The 16,780-nt window shown below is 34.4% G+C and overlaps 2 protein-coding genes across 4 annotated transcripts; both read left to right on the forward strand.

The window, feature by feature from the left end:
* The first annotated feature begins 450 nt into the window (after positions 1-450).
* On the forward strand, positions 451-3,816 carry LOC121758902 (probable protein phosphatase 2C 58). Of its 3 annotated transcripts, none has more exons than XM_042154340.1 (5): positions 451-615; positions 2,379-2,630; positions 2,693-2,969; positions 3,058-3,211; positions 3,297-3,816. In XM_042154340.1, the coding sequence occupies exons 1-5, from the start codon at positions 580-582 to the stop codon at positions 3,421-3,423; spliced, it is 846 nt and encodes a 281-aa protein (XP_042010274.1). In that variant the 5' UTR covers positions 451-579; the 3' UTR covers positions 3,424-3,816. The 3 variants fall into 3 exon arrangements, with proteins under 3 accessions (XP_042010274.1, XP_042010273.1, XP_042010275.1); XM_042154339.1 differs by having other exon boundaries at positions 464-615; positions 3,058-3,215; XM_042154341.1 differs by lacking the exon at positions 451-615 and adding an exon at positions 647-1,211 and having other exon boundaries at positions 3,058-3,215.
* A 4,218-nt stretch (positions 3,817-8,034) lies between these two features.
* LOC121758077 (zinc finger CCCH domain-containing protein 2-like) lies at positions 8,035-9,584 on the forward strand. The gene has a single exon (XM_042153514.1). The coding sequence runs from the start codon at positions 8,270-8,272 to the stop codon at positions 9,314-9,316; it is 1,047 nt and encodes a 348-aa protein (XP_042009448.1). The 5' UTR covers positions 8,035-8,269; the 3' UTR covers positions 9,317-9,584.
* The last annotated feature ends 7,196 nt before the right edge of the window (positions 9,585-16,780 follow it).

The raw sequence follows: 16,780 nt of genomic DNA on the forward strand, positions 1-16,780 counted from the left end.
TGAATCCTGCACAAATTGTAAGAGATGAAAAAAAAGTGGGTGAGAAAATATAATGGAACGTGGAGTCTATTTTTTATATTAGTTTTATACATAATAGAATATGAGTAGAATGAGTTAGTAGAAAGTGAAATCTACCTACTATTTATAGTAAAAATAAACTGGAATTTCTAAAGGCAAACAGACTAAAATGATAAATCGAGACTCTAATAACTGAAAGAGAGATTACTACTATTAAAAAATTTCTTTCATAGACAACTAATGTTACTACAAAGAGGCCAAATTAAAATCAAAGATCTATCCTTTAAAATTAATGCTTTTATCATTTTGATGAATCCCTATTTTTCTAAATTCACACCTATTTGTTCGTTGATCTGTTTTCGATATTCGTGAATCAATCCACAAGTTAACAATTAATTGCGCCGCCTTTTCGGTCTAAAGTCAAAACTGTCGACTAATTTTCTCTTTTGGTGAATAAAACAGCTAGTAAAATAAATTGATGATCGTAGCCTATTAAAAATCCAATCTTTTTGTGCTTCGCTGAATAATTGAGTTCCATTTTTTTGTGAGAAAGAGACAGCCATGACAGGAGGAAGAGAAATCTTTAATAAGATGAAGGTTACTTCTCTCTCTCTTCTGCTATTTATTGAGTAATTTTTAATTTTTATCATGTCGGCATATAGGAAATTTACCCAATCATTCGTTTTCGAGTTCTTGAACCGTTTATTTGCAGTTTTTTTTTCTTACTTCTTTACTCCTATCTCTGTGTGTCACAGTTTGTGTGTGTGAGTGTGTGTTTTCTGTTTTTTTTGAGGGGGTTTCGTTGGTTAGTGTAAAGGGATAGATTGAATCAAGAAATGGTCTAAATTGGTGATTTTTTAGGTGTTTGCTGCAGAGGAAAAATGAATATTGTTGGGAAAATTTGGGCAAAAGAAAAACTTGCTGATTGCTATCTGTTTCTAAATTGTGGAGGGTTATTGTTATGATTGCATTTGATGATTGTAGAGAAGCTTCCCTAAGTTCAGTTATTGCGGCTCTCTTACAATCACAAGGAAATTATGAATTCGAAAGCTAGTTTTGTTGATGGTTGCTTTTTCCTCGCTGAGATCAAATGTAGATGGTGTCAATTGCTAGAGGCTTATGATATGATGCCAACAATCTGATATGTTGATTGCTTTTTCTGTATGTGGTGAAGATGTTGATTCGCTTGTTAGGTGATTACATACTAAAAAGAGTGTTCTTGATCGCTTACTTGGCTTCCGATTCTTGGAAATTATCTGTAATCTAATGTGGTGGATGATATGATGCCAACAATATGATATGTTAGTTGCTTTTTCTGTATGTGGTGAAGTTGTTGACACACTTTTTAGGCAATTACATACTAAAAAGAGTGTACTTGATCGCTTACTTGGCTTCCGATTATTGGAAATGATTTAATCTAATGTGGTGGATGATATGATGCCAACAATCTGATATGTTAGTTGCTTTTTCTGTATGTGGTGAAGTTGTTGATACACTTTTTAGGCGTTTACATTCAAAAAAGAGTGTTCTTGGTTGCTTACTTGACTTCCGATTCTTGATAATGATCGGTAATCTGATGTGGCTGATGATATGATTCCAATCTGATATGGCCATTGCTTTTTTCTGTTCATGTGGTGAAATGTTGATTCACTTTTTAGTTCATTAGCGTTTTTGGTCGCTTATTTGGCTTCCGGTTCTTGATAATGATCGGATAATAGATTGATGATATGATGCCAATCTGATATGTCTGTTGATACACTTTTTAAACGATAGTAGGTATGGCTAATTAGTGTTTTTGGTCGCTTACTCGGCTTCCGATTCTTGATAATGATCAGCAATCTGATATAGGCTTATGATATGATGCAAATTGCTTTATTTTTTTGTTTTTATGTGGTGAAGATGTTGATATACTTTTTATCCGATTACATGCTAAAAAAGAGTTCTTGCTCGCTTACTTGGTTTCCGATTCTTGATAATGATCGGTAATCTGATATAGGCTTATGATATCATGTCAATTGCTTTTTTCTGTTTATGTGATGAAGATGTTGATGCACTTTTTAACCGATTACATTCTAAAAAGAGTGTTGTTGGTCGTTTACTTGGCTTCCGATTCTTGATAATGATCGGTAATCTGATATATGCCACTTGCCTTTTTCTGTTTATGTGGTGAAGATGTTCGTTTTTTGTGTTCGGGTTTGGGCTTAATTTTCATCCTTAATTTATGACAGTTAAAAAGCCTAGCTCAACTTTTGTGTTCGGGTCTGTGCTTTTCACGTCTGTAGCTAAGCATCCGCGTATTTCCAGTTGTTGTTTAGACACCACTAGTGATCGTTCGACTTTAACCTCCCTTTCCGATTCAGGAAAAGGCGTGCTTTTCCACTCCTCTCACGCCCGATGCAAAGAAAGGCGGCAGCAAATTTGCCAAGCACGTCACACACGGCTCCCATCTAGCGAAAGGAAAGGCGAATCACGCCATGGAAGACTATCTAGTTTCAGAACTCAAGATGGTAGATGAGCACGAGTTGGGCTTGTTTGCTATCTACGACGGGCACATGGGGCACGACGTTGCAAGTTACCTCCAACTTCACCTCTTCGACACTATATTGAACGAGGTATGGTGCTACATTTCCCGTTTCCTCAGTAGCATTCTCTCATATTTCCTATATTCCAACAGAGCGATTTCTGGACCGACACAAAAAATGCACTAAAGAACGCGTATCAGAAGATGGATAAGGTAATATTAGAGAAATCGGGTCAACTGGGGAAAGGAGGGTCGACAGCAGTAACTGCGATATTGATCAACGGACAGAAGCTCGTGGTTGCAAATGTAGGGGACTCCCGGGCTGTCATCAGCAACAAGGGCGTCGCCAAACAACTATCTGTCGACCACGAACCTAGCAGGGAAAGGAAGTTCATCGAGAGTAAGGGTGGATTCGTATCAAACCTACCCGGTACATAATCATTCCACCAAATAATCCCTCTTTTTTGTTTCACAAATAGCAATTAGGTTTAGTGTAATCTCTTTCTCAACTGCCATAGGCGACGTCCCTCGCGTTGATGGCCAGCTGGCAGTGGCGAGGGCGTTTGGCGACAAGAGCTTGAAGAGGCACGTGACCTCGGAGCCTGATATAGCGGTCGAGGCCATAGACGACGATGATGCTGAGTTCATCATCTTAGCAAGCGATGGATTGTGGAATGTGATCATTCGATAAACTTTTCTTCGATTCGGTTAGCAATAAGAGAAGTTATGAGTTACGCATTGTCCTAAACTTTTGCAGGTCGTGTCGAACCAGGAAGCGGTCGACTCCATCAAGGCAATCAAGGACGCTCATGTGGCAGCGAAGCATCTCGTTGATGAAGCGGTGTCGAGGAAGAGCAAGGACGACATCTCTTGCATCGTTGTGAGGTTTCATTAGCCTTTGATTTGATCAGTTTTAATGCTCCCAAAGTTTTTATATAGGATTTGAAGAAGATTGGGGCATACTTGTGTATAGTGTTATGATTCCAAAAATATGTGATTCTATACTTTTGTCGTAAATCGGCATTGCGCTTTTCGCGTGTTCATCCGGTGCCAAGCCCTTCCCATCCGGTCTTCGTGTTTTTCTTGCCTTCGTGCTGCATACCACGCCCGACTCGAGAGCGAGTCGTGTAATGAAGACGTTGGATCGTGTTATTAATATTTCGTGTGTTTTTTTGTTGTACAAATCATCAAACCGGTTCGATGTCCGGTCTTGTTTATAATAACATTGCTTTATGCGAAGGGAGAGAATAAAACATACTTCATCCGTCCGCGAATAAGAGTCTCATTTTTTTTCGATACAGGTTTTAAAAAATGTTAGGAAAAGTGGATGGGAAAGTTAGTGGAATATGAGTCTCACACTCACTTGTATATATTAATTTTAAATGATATGTGAGTGGAATACGTTGGTGGAATGTGGAACCTTTTTACCATTTATGGTAATTATGAATCGGAACTCTTATTTGCAAATGGATCAAAATGGAAAAACGGGATTCCTATTCGCATAGGGAGAGTAGACGTTTTTTCACTCATTGTCATATTTCCAACCTCGTGTGTGCCCACGTGCATATCAAATGCTGATGGGTCCAACAGCAGAGCTGAGGCCCAAACTTTGAGCCCATCATTACGCAACAAATTTCCATTTAACTCTTGCATCTTTCAGTGCAAACATACAAAAATCTTGCAATTTTCGAGATACTCCTTTTACTGGATGACACGTGTCCGCCTCCACCAAAATCAACCTCTTCTTTAACCAATTGTATTCATGGGATCAAAATGAGATATCGACAAAATAGTGAGAGTGTTACACTTCAGTGTTTCGTTTTAAACTGATGTAAATTAGGGTTGGACCAGTACGGTATATCGCGCCGAAATAGTCATACCACATACCGTATCGTACTGTGCGGTATGACTAAAATCATATCTTTATCGTACCGCTTTTGTCGATATACCGCAATTGTGGTATACCGAAAAGTCGGTATACCAAAATTTAGATATCGTTACCGTACCGCTTTTGTCAGTATACCGTACCGTGATTTCGGTATACCGCAATATGCGGTATACCGTATTTGCGGTATACTGTGTTATTTGCGGTATATACCGCAATTGCGGTATAACGCGGTATATACAAAATGCATACCTTTACCGTACCTAAAACTGTCGGTACGGTATGATACCGTACCGAAAAGTACGGTATACCGAAAAGTACGGTATTTTCGGTATTTTTCGGTACGGTAAGTGCAGTATTTCGGTATTTCGGTATATTTTCCCAGCCCTAATATAAATTTCATGTGTGGATTTGTCATAATGTACATTCGGATTAAGCGTTACTATAATAAAACTAAATTAAATATTTAGAAAGATTGAATTTTGTTTCTAAAATAGGGAGTACTACTTCTTTGGTCCAATTAAAATCTCAATTTATCAAAGCTCGGCAAATATTAGAAAGATTGAATTTTGTTTCTAAAATAGAGAGTACTACTTCTTTGGTCCAACTAGAATCTCATTTTATAATTTTAGTATGTCTCTCTAATAATTTTTTTTTACAGTTTATATTTTTAAAAATTTGTGCTAGAAAAAAATAGATTTAGAGGGAGTATCATTTGTTAGATTTAGTCAATTTTCGTAAGTAAAATAATTTCTTTTTTTCAAAGCCACTTTTAGTGGTATGATCAAAAAAAAAGAAAAGGGAGTCACAGTTATTGGCATGGAGTAACTATTTTTCCCCCTTAATTTATAACTATATATCTTATCTAGAAATGATTTTTTTGGCATGGAGTAAATATTAATTTCCTTTTTAACTATATGTCTTATCTAGAGATGAATTTTCTCCTCAAGAATCTCAACTACCTTCTTTTCTCAAAAGGTGGAGTTAAAATTTATATCAATTTTGTGATGTCACCTTTGTGATAAATACACAAGCCGTTCACATTTTAGTTTTTTTATTAAATGGTTTGGGGTATAAAAATTAAAAAGAAATATAATGAGTCTGCAAATAAGTACATATATTAGTATTGAAAATTTGAACAACGATAAATTCGGTAGTTTGCCCATATTTGCATAATATATTAAAATTAAATATGACACTTATTTAGACAAGAAGGAATTTTTATTTTGTTAGTATATATTGAGACTTGAGTGTCACGATCAATTAATTAAACACATTAAATCGATCGATAAATACGAACTCTTCTATTGACAAAACGTTCTTGTCATGATCAGGCTGTTATTTGTCGAATACAGAAAACAAAAAGAGAAGAGAAATAAAGTTAGCATATTACATAATTAAGTAATTAATCTATAATAATAATCCTATTTTTTAATTTCCTCTTTTCATTGAAAGAAAATCAAATTAATTACAGATCATATTTTCTGACAGAATTTAATACAAAAGGCCAAATCAGATCTAACTGCATGTCGATTGACTTCACTAATTCTGGAAAAAACAAAATAGAGATAAGAAAAGGGATAAAATTAAAGTAAATATGTCAAGGAAATTTTTATTTCTAAAGTATAATTCAAAGATATCTCCTTTCATCTACATCTTTGAAAAACCAAGTACCCTTATTTATAAAGAATTGAGGATACACTCGAGTTACCTATAAAGATTCTTGAAATTAAATTGTTTTATTATTTGCGCCTATGTTTCACTCTAATAATTTTAGTAGCTAGGTACATATATTTTGAAATATAAATATGACAATGAATATATTGATAGTAAGTATGTACTATAACTCGAAAAAGAGTATTATCTTAATAAGTACAATTCAAGACTACTCTCATTTATTTTGATACTCTAATACAGTAATTTGTTTTTAATTCAAGAAACCAACAACTTTTAAGCAGTAATAAGCACTTTATTTACAACAGTCCTCTCTTTAAATATTTTATTTAACACCTAATTAAATTAAAAATACAACTTAATTTACCTTCTTTTTTTATACATATATTTCATTTCATATAAAATCAATTGTGCAGTCTCTAAAATCTAAATAGTCTGCAAATTAGTACTATTAAACACTTAATTCCACCCACATCATAAACATTTTTCTTAATTAATGTAACATGCATATATAATAAAAAAATGTAAATGAACAAATTATTAATTGCACATGTAATGTCAGCAAGCATGATTTCACCGTAGTTGAAATTCAATAAATGTTAATTAATGAAATCGATGACGGTTAATATTATTTTACCATTGATAAAGTTGACCAAGTACATAATAATTGCATATTATTAGCGTGGTTTAGGATTTAGTATTTAATTCAATTTTGTAATTACACTATTGAAACAATTGATTAGACTAGCTAGACTTATTTGAATTTCAAGTAGTGAGAGCTATATGCCACTCTATGAGTATTAATACGCCAAGTTTTTTTTGTTCTAAAGTCGCTCATAATGGCGTATTTGATATATAAGGAACAAAAAAGTTTTCCCCAACAAAATTATAATAAAAAAAATTTCAACTTATGATAAACTAATATTTTATCCATCCATAATCAAAATTCAAAGGTCTTGTTTACTTTTTTGGTCAACCATAAAATTAGTTTCCTTCTAGTTCTAGTATACCCTATATCTAATAAGATGGATTTGATTCTCTATTAGTAATATACCCATATTTATAATGAGGATTTTATTCTCTATTACTAATACTTTAACAAATTTTATACTATTTTTTTTTTATATTTTATCAATTTTACATTAAAATTTATGTCATCACTATAAAAAAATCTAAACTGTTAGTAGCAATGACGATCACACTTGTGGTAGGGAAGGGGCTCAAGCCCCCTCCATCCTCTTAATTTCCCCTTTTTTCTATTATTAAATTTGTTAAAAATATTTGATAGTTATTTTATCCCTTACTAAAATGATTTGAGAATAATTACTTAAAATTGGATAGATAAAAAAAATTAAAATTACATCCAAATGAAAGAAAAAAGAAATTTGGTTGTAAGAGATAGATATAAGATAAGGAGATACTTTTAAAAGTAAAGAGTATTACTACGATAGCTCTTACCAACATCTTTCTTTTGTATAAAACTAAATATAAAAGAAATTTAATCCTAAAAGATACAAGTACAAGATAACAAAATACTTTTAAAAAATAAGATAATGTTTAATAGAGTAGATAACTGATATAAAAATAGAATTCTAAGTTATCTATCCTATCAAAATGTTATACAATTATAGCCCTTACTAATATCTTTTTCGGTCTTCATTCTTACTATCTCCTTGCCCGCCATTGCATTGTTGTCTACACTAATTTTCTTCTACATTTTTATGATAGACGGGATGAGTAGTAATGACACTAATTTTTTTCTACATTTTCTACCTTAATTTACTTTTACGATAATTAATGATAGACGAAGCGAATAGACGGGATGAAGTGTTGTCCTTTTCCTAAGAATAGGACGCACAAACGACACAAAAAAGTATAATAACATAAAAACCCAAGGAATCAAACTTAGGAAAACTACAAGAACATGGCCACATTCCCTTCACCTAGAGAGAGACTGATGAGAGAGAGAAACAAAGTATTATTATTGCATGTAATAGTTTGATCTCAAGCTGCCACATATCTCCCTCTGCATGCAAACACCCCTAATACTATTCCGCCACGCACCCCTCTGCCCATCCCCTCACACCATCCTCGTCACCTCTCTCTCTCTCTCACTCTCCCCTATTTATAACTAAACTCAACCCCTTCTCTCTCCTCACACAGAAATCAAAATGATGGGCACCGTTTGCACCGATCACCAACACAAGTTCCACCACTCCCACCAACTCCTCCTCTCCAAAAAATCCCTCGACATCCCTCCCCGCAAGCAGCTCCTCCTCGGCCGCCGTGATTCGGAATCCGGGGCCGACAGCAGCCCCGGATTCTCGAAATTCCTCCCCTACAACGACGGCTCTGACTCCGACTCCGACGACCCGTACTCGTCCGACCACTTCCGGATGTACGAGTTCAAGGTCCGGAAGTGCAACCGCAGCCGGAGCCACGACTGGACCGACTGCCCCTTCGCCCACCCGGGCGAGAAGGCGCGGCGCCGCGACCCGCGCCGCTTCCAGTACTCCGGCACCGTCTGCTCGGAGTTCCGGAAGGGCCACTGCGAGAAGGGGGACGCCTGCGAATTCTCGCACGGCGTCTTCGAGTGCTGGCTCCACCCGTCCCGCTACCGCACCGAAGCGTGCAAGGACGGGAAGAGCTGCAAGCGGAAGGTGTGCTTCTTCGCGCACTCCTCCCGCCAGCTCCGCATCGTCCCCGACTCAGACGCCTCCCCGGCCGCCGATAAGAAATCGGCGGCCGGCCACCACTGCTGCCTCTACTGCCACGGCTCAATGTCGGACTCGCCGACATCGACCCTTATGGGCCACATGGCCCATAATACCTCCCCGCCTCTCTCGCCGCTGGGCGAGAGGGGCGGCGGCGCGTCCTCTTACAGGGACGCGCTTGCTGAGCTCATGGCCTCGTTCGAGGCCATGAGCCCCAGCTCCCCGGCAGGCCGCTCGAGCGGCCTGCCGTGGCTGGACGTGAACGAGGTCATGAGCCCGGGTGCTACGGCAGGCCGCCTGCCGTGGCTCGACGTGAATCTCAACGTCGAGGAGCCGCAGCCACAGTTCATGATGTCGCCCTCGACTCCGGTGAGGCGCGGGCATAGCAAGTTCTACTCCGGCGAGAGCAAGTTTTCTCCGGGGGAATATTCCGGTAGGAATTTGGCGGATGACGGCGGTTCCGGCGGGCCGGATCTCGGGTGGGTCAACGATCTGCTGACGTGAAGAAGACGAAGACGACGGAGAGTTCTCTGTATATATGAGGATGAGGAATGGAGAGCTCGTGTATACATACACGGAGATGTATGTATAGGTGAGTAATTTTTTTAGCGGTGAAATTGTTAATTTGGTGTTGACTTAATGTGTTTTTAAGTATGTGATGAATAATGTCTTTCTTAATGAAGTTGGGAAATTTGGAGGTGTAATTCTTGTTTGATGATCAGCTTCAAGGCTTCAATGATGATCAATGTGAATTGTAATGTACCATATATTATATCTTGATCTTTTTCATCAAATTTTGTGAATTACTTATGTCTTTATTTCTCTTGTTTGCATATTCTTTTCTTGTCAATAGTGGCGAGTCAAAGCATAGATACATAGCATTTTAACAATTGCTTATACATGATCTAAATTGAGTTAGAAGTATAGTATTATCTAAAAAATGTAAAATATATGAATACGAAACAGTAAAGTGGAAATGGGATGTGATTCCAACATAGGTGGCATTGTGGCAAGCAAGCAAACATGCCACGTGAGATATTGAATTTGATAAATAATGTTTTTTATCTTTTCCATTTGTTCAATTGTTTGGTTAATATTCTATGCAATCGTTATTATTAATTAGATACATCTAAAAGTCAATACATTCTTACTCCTCCCTTTTCATGTTAGTTGATGCTTTTTTTTACTCCTCCCGTCCCGTCCCGTCCCATATTACTTGATATATTACTTGATGTTTTTTTAAATGATTTAAGAAAATTATGTTTAGTGAGTTAATTAAAATAGAGTACAAGGTACGGGATTTAAGAAAATTATATTTAGTGAAGAAAATTATATTTAGTGATTTAAATAGAGTATAGAATATTTAAGAAAATTATATTTAGTGACTTAAATAAAGTAAAATTATATTTAGTGAAGAAAATTATATTTAGTGATTTAAATAGAGTATAGAATATTTAAGAAAATTATATTTAGTGACTTAAATAAAGTAGAGTATAGAATAAAGTAATAGAAAGTAAAAAAAATAAAGAGAAAAAGAAGAGAGAGTAAAGTAAATAAAGAATAAAGTAGATTGAGATTAGATGTTTTGTTTTTAATTAAAAAATGAAATGACTTAAGTAACTTGGGACAATGCAAAAAAGAATATGACTCAAGTAATATGAGACGGAGGGAAAGGAATATGACTCAAGTAACGTGGGACCGAACAGTCACTAGCTTCCCGACTTGTTCTGCTTAACCGCTCGTGTCCTACGACTCGTAGGCCACTCTCTCAAACAACTTGCGTCTGGTCTACCCGGGAAATTAGGAGGAAGTAGAGAGAAGCGAAGCCCGAAGTGAACGAGTATAAATTTTTCGAACAACTATTCAGTTTCCATTAACTGCTATTGGCCTTAGCGCACACCTTCCCTAATTATTAAAATCACCTAACCTTTTGACAATAAATTAATATTAATCGCTATATGTTGTCCTAGTAATTAGTTGTATATACTACTCTATAGTCTATCATACATTTATACTCTTGTTCGTTCCATGAAACTAGTCTAGCTTAAAAATTAGTATACCTAATTAAATATGTTAGTCATCAAATTATATACTATATTTAGAAAAAAAGTTTTGATAACCTTATTAATATCCTAACCAAAACCATATGTACAATTCATAAGAAGTTAAATTTATAATCTTATTAATATCCTAACAAACACATAGTATATACAAACAATATCAAAATTCAAAAAGCATCATACACTCAATAAATAAGATGAAAATGGGAAATATATCATAATTTTACTCTCATAATTTTTTTGGAAATGAGACCACTTACTATGTTTAAACAAAAAAAAGATATGTAGTACACTTATTTAGATAGAGTACATCATTTGCATCGGTTTTGAATAATACAAATTAATATTAAATCATTAATTTGAAGTTTATAGGTATACAAGTATGAAGTATTGATCCAAATTATGGTACAAATTAGCTAGGCTTATTTATGTATGGGGAAGCTCATATGTATTAGTGATACTACAACTAATAGTTGAGGTTGTTGCCAAATTGTATGACTACGAACAATAATTCTTAAGAATAAATGTCTAGAAACATTGACAGGTTATTACTTTAGACCTTATAATATCCTACATATAATCCACTAAAACATAACACTTTATAAGATATAATTATATTTTTGCAAATTTAAAATGCTTGTAATTGCTAGCGATCTTGTCACATTAATTAGTGATTGTAAATGACCAAAAAGGTTTCACACCCACTTGTTTAATTCCATTAATCCTAAATCTTTAATGCTATTACAAGGCACATACATACATATATGTAGCAATATATCTATCATGATACCTTATATATAGACATAAGATATCAATATTATTGATGAAGTTGTTGGAAATACTAGAAGAGGACAATGGTGTAATGACAGTGGGACAAGAAAATGAATAATGCAAGTGAATAATTTGATATACAAATGTAGGTGTGTTTCCTAGGAAGGGAACTCATGTGGTGGACAGCAAGGGATGTAGGGTAGTGTGATTGATTTCTTGATTGATGAGACCATAGAAAAGTGTGTGGGGATATATCCAAAGTTAGGGATGATTCATGCCCTAAATTCCCAACTATATGACTCAACATTTTCATGCACTAGCCCATGCTTAAAGTGGCCTATTTAGGTTCTATTTAGGGCCCCATTAATTATACCCCTCACATGCATCTCTAATAACTCACTCAGTCACTATCTATCCTCACCCTCATCTACATTTTTATGTCTCCCATTTTGGAGAGAGAGAAATGATGTGCTTTGTCGGGTTAGAAACTGCCGGTTCCGTTTTTAGAAATGTAGAATTGAAACCGGTTCGGAAAGGATTTTGGTAGTTTCGGGCTTTGAAGTGAAACCGAAAATTCCAATTCAAAACTTGACGGAATAATCTTTAATTTATTTTATTTTATTTTAAATTTTTGGTTAAAACTGAACGGTTTTCTGCTTAAAAAATATCGGTTCACGGATTGAAATTTTCAAAACCGTGAACTTACCACCTATTTTGTGGTGAGGTTTAGGTTTTGTCTGTCGACCGTTGTTCCGATTGAAACCGTGACCGACGACACAATTCTAGGTGAAGTAGCGATTTTGATTTAACCATGTATCACTACTTCTATGTTTATAGATTGTGTCAATAAATGGTGGAAATGAACAAGATCTTAATCAAAGAGTGAATAGGCCTAACAGAGAGCCCATAACTATAGGCCCAAAACGAAATACTATTAAACAAAATATGTATTGGGCCAAAATGATCAATTATATTGAGAAGCCCAGTAAATAGTTTAACTATATTTATGATAATTTTAATATTTTTTGTCTCAAGTTACTAGTAATAGTCCACAAAAATGTACCTAAGGCCAAGAGTATTGATTTCTTGAACCTAAAGATTTCGTACAATGAAAGTTAATAAATTTAGGTTGCCAAAAACTGAAGAAAAAATAATACTAATAATTGCAAAATTGAAAAGTTTGGTAACTTCTAAGCCAAGTTATAACATGATAGTAACAAATAACAAATTTCATGTTAGTCCATAGTGTAAAAAGCAATTAATACTATAATTATATTTGAAAATTTCTATGGCGGGTTTAGACAGCACCGTTGAAAATTTGTAGTACTTGTGTTTTACTTTGATTATTCCTATCAATATCACCTTTGGATCTCGTTGACTCTAATGAATGGATAATATAGTATGTCACTTTAAATAAGTGGACGATTTATTATTACAGCCGTCATGGATTAAAAAGTTTGAAATTAAGAAAATGATTTGGTCAATTACCTGTACTGTATTATAACGTATCTATATAAGAAAAAGTAAATTGATGAAATAGTTGTAGCCATCATCAAAAATGAAATTAAGAAGAAAATTCGGTCAATTGCATGCTCTGAATATTTAATATTTATCTATACAAGAAAAAAAAGTAAATTGAGAAAATCCAAACATATATATGGAGAGAAATGTTATATGGAGTACTACATTATCGTTATGATAATTATCTGTCATCATTGCTCTAGTTTAGTTTATGTTTAGCGTTATTCATTCTATTGTGGATATTTAGTTCGATTTTAATATTTTAAAGAATTGTAAATATTAATTAGTAATGTTACAAATTACTCCTTCTATCCCGCAATAGGAGTCCTATACTTTTATTTAGTTATGACACGGATTTTAAGAAATGTAAAAAAAGCGAATTGAATAAGTTAGTGGAATATGAATCTCACGGTATATTAGTTTTATAATAAAATGTGAGTGGAACAAATTGGTGGAATGTAAGGTCTATTTACCATTATGATAAAAGTGAAAATGTGAAATAAGACTCTTATTGTGGGACGGATGAAAATAACAAACTATAAATCTTATTGTTGGACAGGGGAGTATATAAAAATCAAAATTTATTTATCTTTTTATTTATTTATTTACTTTTTTGAGAAAGTGAATAAATCAAGCTTTGAAGTTTAACTTTTAGAATAATAACATCAATAATACTCCCTCCGTCCCATTACAAGTGATGGATTTCTTTTGGATACGAGAATTAAGAAATTGATATATGTTGATTTAAAGTGGAAAGAGTAAAATATGAGAGGGGTAAAAGTATGAAAGATAAAAAGATAATAAAGTAAGAAAAAGATAATAAAGTAAAAGATATGTAATAAAGTAAGATGGGACAACTCAAAATGAAAAGTTGATGACGGACGGAGAAAGTAATTTTTAAGGTAATTACACTTTATACTAAGGACCCGTTTTATAGGTGATAAACCAAGGTTAAGGTTGGTGGGACCCACCACAATCCAATGTTTGATACAAATTTTCAGCCTGGATAAATGCAATCCAAGGCCCGAAAAAAATTGCGGCGGCCCGCCAGGCCCGCGTGAATAGTGCCCGTTTTCACTATTGGGCTTAGTTAATGTGACCCACAAAATTTGTGGGTTTATTTTATCCTCTTGTGGGTTTATTTTATCCTACATAAATCCTACATTTGGCCCGAAAATTTTATCCTATGTTAATCCTCTTGCTATAACCCACTCACTCTATAAAACGGGTCCTAAGAATATAGTTACACGTCAGCTTCCAACTACCGTGTAACAGAGCTCAACTAACGGCGTACCTATAAAGTCGATGTTTTGTTTGTGATGACGGCATCGCACTGCGACGTGGCGAATATATAAGCAGAAGTTAACGGAGTGGCGGCCCCCACGTGATTAGCCGTCTTTGCCGGCCCCAGGCGGCGCCTTCTATCTTCGCACGACACGTCTGCCTCGCTCACGCGCCTCCAACCACGTGCTGTCTTAATTCTTTCATGTCCCCCATCGGTCCATCCCCACCGTCACCGCTTCCACACGCTCCATTTTGTCCAAAGCAAGCATCCTTTTTCTACCTCTTTTTTAATTTTAAAATGTTTTACCACTACCTATTACTTGAAAATTTAAAATCCACATTACTTTGAAAAAAGTAAAATATCCAAAACAATAAGGTTTGATAAAATTTTGGTTCACCCACAATTTATAAAATCAGTTGAAAAATCATGAATATTGACAATTTTGTAATTCATCGATGTAATTTTTTGATAAATTGGTGTATGGTCACTTTTCATAAGTGTTAAATAATATCGTCTAATTATAAAAAAATATTTTCTTTGGCTAAAACATCAATAATATATCACGTATTAGAGACTAAGTTTTTTTTATCACGAACCCGTCCAATATGGATCATCACATCAATAACACTAAGCTCATTCTAAGGGCATCTCCAGTGATACGGCAAAACGCAAATTTCCGGTGAAAAACACCTCCAATCATACTCCAAAACGCATCCCAAATCGTCAATTTTTTGCGTTTTTGAACAGTATCACTCCAAAGATGCAGTAGCATTGTAGCTACTGCATTTCACTTTTTGAAATTCCTGGAAATTGCACTTAGCTCCCTCATCCTTTGTATTTTCGAATGGAAGCAACAACTGTGGAGAGTTGAAGAAGATGTGAAGGAAAAGCAGAGATGCAGAGAAGTGAAACGAGAAACCAGAGAAGGGGAAGAAGACGATAGCGGCGCTGGGGGAGAGAGAAAATTAGGTTTACAGTGTATTTAATGGCATGGGCAAATTAAACCACCTCCAATTAAACATATGTGGAGTATTTATTTGAGAATTAGGCTAATTAATTACTCGGCTAATTAAACCACCTCCAATTAACCATATGTGGAGTATTTATTTGAGAATTAGGCTAATTAATTACTATTATATGTATAAATGTAATGATGCATAGTATTTATTTGTTTTAGGACGGTTTTATCAATATTTAGTTCAAAAAGTTAATTGATATTTAGTTTATTTTATACTATAAATTATTAGTATTAATTATTTATTTTGTGTGATTTGTGAAATTATATTTAATATAATTTATTAAATAATTTAATGAGTATTAGTTATTTTATTGAGTATGAATTGTAATATTAGTATTTAATATTATAATATAACAAATTAAATAATAGTACAATATTTAGTAATAAAAGTACTCCTATTGCATAACAAGTCCTACAAATGGAAATTATGTTACAACGACATAAAACTAAAATAAAGACAAACGACATATTACAATAACAAAATGAAAAACATAATCTAATAATCCGGTGAACCAGAACCTGACCTCCTATGTTATCGAAGTACGGTATTGGGATAAAGAAGTGTTGCTTGACATAATGATTACATGTATACTTTTGCATAACATGATAGTTGAAGATGAGCGTGACCTGAGTTCTCCAATCGAAGTTGCTAGACACGCACCACAACCAGAAGTTGAGATGACGACAAATGAAGATGTTCGATTTCAAAAGTACTTGACTCAGTATGCCGCAATAAGAAATAAAAATGCACATCTAGAACTTCGAAATGCATTAGTTGATCATTTGTGGGAAAATTTCTCAAATACGCAATCTAGAATTTTTGCTACTTTTATGTGTTGTCCTATGTTTTATATAATCATGATGTCTTTGAATGTATTTTAATTTATGTATAATCATGATGTCTTTGATTGTATTTTAGTTTATGTTTGAATGTTATTATAGTACGATGTATTATAATTTGAAGTTAGTATATATTTTATTGAATGCATAATATATTTAATATATATATAAATTATTATTATAAATAATTCTATCAAATTATTTAATTATATTTGGAAAATTATTGACAAAATGTTGTGGGGTGAATGTGTAATTTAAATAAATATGTAGTTAAAATTGAAAAGGTAAAAAAAGTAGGTGAATATGGAATATTCTTCTGGGTTTTGAGTTTGGTGTAAACGGTTGGAGTAGAATTACTGTTTGAAGTGACAAAACTGGAAAAATAGGTTTGAGTTTGATGTAAATGGTTGAAGATGGCCTAAAGAGGTTCGTGTACGGACACCATAAAATAATACATGGCGCGGGAGAGTGAA

The sequence above is a fragment of the Salvia splendens genome, chromosome 12 (genome assembly GCF_004379255.2).
Source record: "Salvia splendens isolate huo1 chromosome 12, SspV2, whole genome shotgun sequence".
NCBI classification, from domain to species: domain Eukaryota; kingdom Viridiplantae; phylum Streptophyta; class Magnoliopsida; order Lamiales; family Lamiaceae; genus Salvia; species Salvia splendens.